The 6,906-nt window shown below is 28.8% G+C and overlaps 1 protein-coding gene across 2 annotated transcripts in view; it reads left to right on the top strand.

Annotated features, from left to right (window-relative positions):
• LOC100168800 (myosin 1C) overlaps nucleotides 1–5,988 on the top strand; it is a 15,940-nt gene extending 9,952 nt beyond the window's left edge. For both annotated transcript variants that reach the window (XM_001950612.5, XM_016807128.2), the window contains exons 14-20: nucleotides 1,777–1,966; nucleotides 2,045–2,456; nucleotides 2,931–3,071; nucleotides 4,751–4,993; nucleotides 5,059–5,211; nucleotides 5,323–5,552; nucleotides 5,609–5,988. In XM_001950612.5, the coding sequence (XP_001950647.2) occupies nucleotides 1,777–1,966; nucleotides 2,045–2,456; nucleotides 2,931–3,071; nucleotides 4,751–4,993; nucleotides 5,059–5,211; nucleotides 5,323–5,552; nucleotides 5,609–5,732 (1,493 nt within the window). In that variant the 3' untranslated portion in view covers nucleotides 5,733–5,988. The remainder of the gene's footprint in view (nucleotides 1–1,776; nucleotides 1,967–2,044; nucleotides 2,457–2,930; nucleotides 3,072–4,750; nucleotides 4,994–5,058; nucleotides 5,212–5,322; nucleotides 5,553–5,608) is intronic.
• The last annotated feature ends 918 nt before the right edge of the window (nucleotides 5,989–6,906 follow it).

Here is a 6,906-nt window from a genome sequence, read left to right as displayed (position 1 = left end):
ATGCTGTTGTAGTCACCTTATGTCGATTTTTGTTGCCACCACAGCAAATTAATTAGGTATAGTTCGCAATATCTTTGGTGTTATACTGTTGTATATATATTGGTTATTTATTTATTTATTTATTTATTGTGGTGAATGTGTGCAATTAATTTACAATTATTAATTATGAAACGTATATTTACTAAATTATATAATAGTTTATTGATGATTATAATAAAGGTACATTTTATATTATAATCCATATTGCTAAAAATTGCATAGGTATAAATTTTTTGGGGGGCCCTTAAAAAACTGATCCATGGGCCTTTGGTGTGCCAGGCCGACACTGGCTATGGGCATGTTATTTTATACTCCACTCATGTTTTAAAGATACTTCGAAAGCTGAATAGTATGCATGGAGGGACATGGCACTACAATATGACACTCATTAGGTGTGATAGGCGGGTGTTGCCTGATAAAAACTAGTCGCTACCGAGGTTCCTTCTTAAATTGAATGAAGTATACTGGTGTAGTGCAGTGGTGCCATTTGGGAGGGGGGGCAGGGTGTGCACTCGCACACCCTGTAATTTTGTTGTCCACAATTGGCCTAGGCCTAATTAATACTATGGCCAGATGGCCTTCAGTTTGCCAATCTTTAATTGTGCATGCACCGCAGCTATTCACTAATAATCATAAATAATATTATAATATTGTGTTCTTTAATTTGATAATTGATAATTTGATATCGGTATCACTTTATCCACTGGCACACACAATATGTGTAAATGGTAAGTGGCTACTGTCACAGGGACGGACTGGCTATTTTTGGCCCGGGGTGCAAAATTAATTAGGGGCCCGTAATTTTTTTTCAAACCTACCTAAATTAGGAAAGAGCCCTTAGTTTTATAAGTAAATATAAAAAAAAAATTAAGAATAACATGTTGTTTATTTGTAGAGATGTTGAAATATGTTATTTTATTTTTATTTTGTATAATACCATATTATACCAGTATTATACCGTATACCGACTGTGGTATCGGGGGCCCGGATCATAAATACAAACGGGGGCCCGGGGTGCTACTTGGTGTATAGCACCCTGGGCCAGTCCGCCCCTGGTTACTGATAGACAAAAGACATAATAATAATAATATGCATCTATTCTATCTAAAAATATCTTTACTATACACTATACAGTATATACACATAATGTATGAACGGTAAAATGTAATGTGTTAACTATAAAAATATGTTTTTATTAAGTATGTTTTTGATACTGTAATGAATCTGTAATGAAAAACTGAAAACACTAGAAACATTTTTTTAACGATTGGCCTGGAGGTGGGAAAAAATTGGCCTCTTTAATTGTTTGCACACCTTAAAAAAAAACTGAAATGGCGCCCCTGGTGTAGTGCCAGTGTGCCACATGTAGGATTTTTTATGAAAGCTTATATTATATAAGCTATTATATTATGTATAGCTTTCATATATGTATCAATTAGATATTAATTTTTACCACAGTAATCATATTGTCATTGATTTATGTATAGTGTACCTATTTTTTATTTAAATTCAAAAAATATGGCTATGAACCAAATATTTTAAACTTATTCAAGAATTAGACAAAATATTTTTATTTAATAAAAATGTAATGTTATTGTTGTGCTTACAGCATTACAGTATTTATAATTTGTCAATTTTAATGTTTGAACATACATTAATTAAAATAAAATCTAATATCAATAATTAATTTCTATTAAGTCAAACATATTTCTAAAGTTGATAAATTATTTTTTTCAGGAAATCCAGAAAGAATGTCATCATTTACTGTTTCCAATCCAGCCAGTCAATTACGTGTTTGGGCAGAAGCATTTTCTGCAACATTATCTGGTCGCCGTTGTCATTATGTAACATGCATATCACCTAATCGTCATTGTCAAGTAAATTCTTTTGACTCTTCTTTTGTTCAGCAACAAGTTAGATGGTTTAGGTAATTAGTAAATAAATAATAAATAATTATTTGTACTTTATTGATTTAAATTTTAAATGTTATTATTTTGAATTTTAGCCTTGTAGAAATTGTTCGGTTGCGTAGATCAGGTTTCTGCTATCGACTTACATTTGAAGAATTCCTTGCACGGTATAAAATGCTTAGTCCAGCAACATGGCCTAGACCTCGTTATGGAAATACAGCTCGTTCTATAAGGGCGTTAGTTGTGTGCTTACCAATACCTAGTGCAGAGTTTGTGTATGGTGTATCCAAAGTGTTTGTACGTTCTCCAAGGTCCGTATGGGAATTAGAACAGTTGAGGGCAGAACGTCTTAACCAACTTGCAGCTTTGGTGCAAGAAGCTTGGCATAGACATAAAAGACAAAATTCTTCTCAACACTTATCAAATAAATATCAACATTTTAGGTATAGGATTACTGATACACTTTCAGCTGCCAAATGTATTACTAGAACCGTTTTAACTTGGCAGGTAAGAAATAATATTAAATAATATTTTATACATCAATTAAATAAAAGTTTTACATTGAATTTAATGTATAATACAATTTTATTCAAAGTGTAAGGTATTTTTTTTTTATATTGATTAAATAAGTTTTAATTTTTATTTGGTACGTGATATTGTAATAAATTGTGTATTGCATTTTATATTCTATATCTATATATTATATTAATTGTTTGTTTATTAGTTTACACTTATACATCATTGTACAATCTTTAATATTTTATTAAAACATAAAATCTTTAAAAATTAAATCTGTGTAATAATTTTATTTTTATTAATCGCTTAATAGAAATGAACAGTGATTTTAAATAAAATTGTACTTATACAAAGTTTAATGTTATGCAATAATTATAATTATATACTTGTTTTTAATATAGGTAGTGTATATATTAGAATTATATATTTTAGTATACTATATTTACATACATAAATATATTTCAGAAACGTCAATATTTGATGAGATTATCAAGAAGCTTAAGTGTAGCTACTGAGTCGCCAATTTGTAGAGCTTGGATACCATTAACGAATGCTCGATTTGCGCACACACACTATTTATTAGAGACACTACACCACAAATGGAGAGTGAGTTCTAGATTTTAATGCATAAAAACAGGGGTTTTATGTTGTTTTAAAGTACTTTGAATAAAAGTCAATATTAATAATTTAATAGAAAAATAATAATACAATTTTCAACCATGCCTAAATGTAAATTGATGGTGTATAAGTGAAACTGAGGCAACAAATATGGGTATCAAATCCTCTTAAATATTGTCCATTTTTAAATGAAATTTTAATTTTATTTTTGACGGTAAACGCCATACACAGTGCCGTAATTTGGGGGGGGGGGAGGAGTATGCATTTGCCCGACCCTAGATTTTAAAGTAGCCAAGTGGGCCGGGTTTTCTATAATCTACTATTAAAAAAAATAACTATTCTTATGATAGTATAGAAATCTGTTGTATATTATAATATAATACGTACCTGCTATTTGTGTTATCTCAATGATAAAGTGAGTTTAATATCTATCATGACAGAGATATGACTAAATATGAGTAGTATATGGGTAAATATGGGTAGATATGCCCTACCCTAGCAAATATTTAAATTACGGCCCTAGCCATACAATTTTTTAATACCCACTACAAACAATTAATGCAACTATAAATCGTGATAAATAGTAAATAAATTACAAAGAATAAAAATTATAGTTATTTAATATTTTATTTTTTCTGAATAAGAAAAAAAAGGGTCTAAATTAACTTGCAACATGCATTGACAGAGTAGTAGATTTTTGTCATAATTATGGGAAGACTTAAGGGCATTGATATGAACAGAATAATAATAAGTATAAAATAGAGGTATAATTAATGAAGTGTCTAGATCAGAGGTTCCCAAACTGTGACTCGCGCTATATTTTGAAATAATACATATTTTTTGTTGATGTTCAAAGTTCAAATTCAGTTTTTCATTAATCGTTATCTTACACGGTATCAAACAGATTAATAGTTATACCTATTGAAAAGATAGCTATTTATCTGAAACAAATTAGTGTTAGTAGGTACCTAAATAGCTAAAAAAAAAAAGTCATTCAATGTATTGTGGGTCACCAAATTTTAAAAAATTCTCAAAATGGGTTGTACAATAAAATGTTTGGGAACCTCTGGTCTAGATGTATAGATTATATCAATGGGTTTCCGATATAAGTAAATGTTTTGGAATGACACTTAGAAATTTTAAAAGATAAACCTTAAGTACCATCATAAGACACAAGTTGCTGCTTTTAGTCATTTTGAAGGAGGTGACAATGGTTTATAAAAATATTGAGTTAATACAAAGAAATACTTTTATAGTTTCATATCATCAACAAATACTGATAAGCCAATAAATATAAATTGCATAAAGCTCACTGCTTGGTGTGCACTACTAATAAAGAAAGGAAAAATGATTGAGGATTGATGACAACTTTTGGGATACCATAGGAAGAGATAATATAATCCTTGATATCCAAACAATATTTTGTAAAATTTAGTTTTAAAAATTATTTTTTTAAACCACAAAAAGTTATTTATTTTTCCATCTAAAAATAGTAAATGTATTTAAAATCTTGATTTTATGTAACTAAACTACAAGTTATTAGAAGTTTGAATATATTAATATATAACAATGAATGGGTTAAATATACAAATAAAAAATATAATATAATAGATTTACTATTCTTATTAAAAAATTAAAATATGCATTAATAAAATGTTTGAATTTAGTGTCATAAATATCGGGATAAATTTGATCAGACGTCAAGAAATCGTATGCGTGAGAAAGTTGCTGCCAGCATCATATTTAAAAATCGTAAAGCAAGTTATGGTCAGAGTGTTGCACACCCATTTATTGGTGATTATGTCCGTCTAAGACAACATACTCAATGGCAAAAGACTGCCTTACAGTGTGATGATCATCATGTAGTGTTTGCTGATATAGTAAACAAAATAACACGGAGTAGTGGAAAAGTAGTTATTTTGTGATTGTTTCCTTAGAATTTTACTAAGGAATAATAACTTTTTATTTTGTTTAGTTTGTGCCAACTCTTCTTGTGATTTCAACAAAGTCTATGTTAATATTAGACCATAGAACCTTACAAGTGAAATACAGAGTACCAGCTGCAGATATTTATAGATTATCATTATCACCATTTTTAGATAATGTTGCAGTATTTCATATAAAATCAGTAAGTCTTCAAATTAAATATATTAATGTAATTTTTAAATGCATCATGAAAATAATCTATGTCTTAAATAGTTTAAGTCTGTGCATTTTTAATGTACAAATATTTTGTTAGGCGTATGTGGGGTGTGTCGAAGAAGAAGATGACTTGGGTGGGGAGTGGTCACCATCACCAAGTGGCTGTTTATTTCACCAAGGACCTGCTGTTGGTCCTTCAGATAGTACATATAAAAAAAAGGGAGATATTGTTCTTCAAACTAGTCACGTCATAGAAATAGTCACCAAACTGTTTTTAGTTATTCAAAATGTGTCTGGAAGTCCACCAGATGTAAACATATCTACTCGGTAATTTTTTAGTCAACCTTACAACTCAAAACCATTAATTAATGATTATTTTTCAGGTTTGATGCAAGTTTTGGTGACCAAACTGTAACCATAGCATTCAAATATTTAGGATTACCAGACATAGCACCAGGTCAAATCAAAATTGTTCGTAAGACAAATAAGATGGAGATATTTGTATAAGTAGACAGTCAGTAATGTTTCGTCTATGTGCCTTAAAATATTTATATTTGAGGCTGCCACTGCCATTTTGTAGCTAATACTTTGTTGTAGTATCAGTTAAGCCATGTTGGAAATGTTGGCTGTAAAGCCGTTAAGTATATAAAATTAATCACATTTTTATTTATTATAAACTATAAAGTATTGCACTATGTTGAAAATGTTTTATTATTTGTTAATTTAATAATATGAAATAAAATCATCTTTATTTCATTTAAAATGTATTTTTATGTTTTGAAATCGGAATACAAATATTGCATAATTATGTATAATGACATAATTTTGTTATTAAAGAGTTTTGGATCAAATTTTAAAGAGCCCAGATTATAGAACTACAAAAATACTTTTCAAATTTATAAATAAAAAGGTAAAATAATACAAATATATAAATTGGCATCCTCATGCAAAAAGTGATTTTTTAAAGTTTTTTTTTTTACATTTTAAATTTAGATATAACATATAACTTTGGTTTTTTGTACTTTGTCACTTTTTGTATTTTGGCAACTATGTTGTGATTTAGACTTGGAAAAATTGACAAAGGGAAATAATAAAAAAATTTTGAATTAATGAGAATTCCAAACTTTAAAATAAAATCATATTGGTTTTCACTTTATCACTTTTTGCATGATGCCGATAAAAGTAAAAATTATAAAGCTATACAGGATATTCAGATAATTGTTTGTTATCTACTTATACTGTTTGTAAACTTAAAAAATATAACAAGGGATTCGACAAGTTTATACATCAATTGTGCCGAACAATATGAGGTATGTGTTTGCGTATGCATCAATTGTGCCGGACGATATGTCGATATGACTATATTTCGTCAGTTCGTGTGTACATTGATTGTCCCAGCACCGCTGCATATTATGCGTTTGCTATCTCATTCGATAAAAATCAGAAATTAATCAAAACAATTGATACAACGACGAAAATCAGATTTTAAAATTGGTACCTACCTATTTCTAAAACATTATAATATAATATGGAAATCGTGAATAATTTTGATTTATTTACGTGTTCGTGTTTTCGGTATGCTTTTTTCATAAAGAAATTTATTTTATCTATTTAATTTGTGATAAATTCAACGGCTCAAAAGATGTATAATATTTTAATTTGTGATAAATCCTCCGGTGTA

The sequence above is a fragment of the Acyrthosiphon pisum genome, chromosome A3 (assembly GCF_005508785.2).
Source record: "Acyrthosiphon pisum isolate AL4f chromosome A3, pea_aphid_22Mar2018_4r6ur, whole genome shotgun sequence".
NCBI lineage: Eukaryota > Metazoa > Arthropoda > Insecta > Hemiptera > Aphididae > Acyrthosiphon > Acyrthosiphon pisum.
This window is presented reverse-complemented; position numbering and strand designations above follow the sequence as displayed.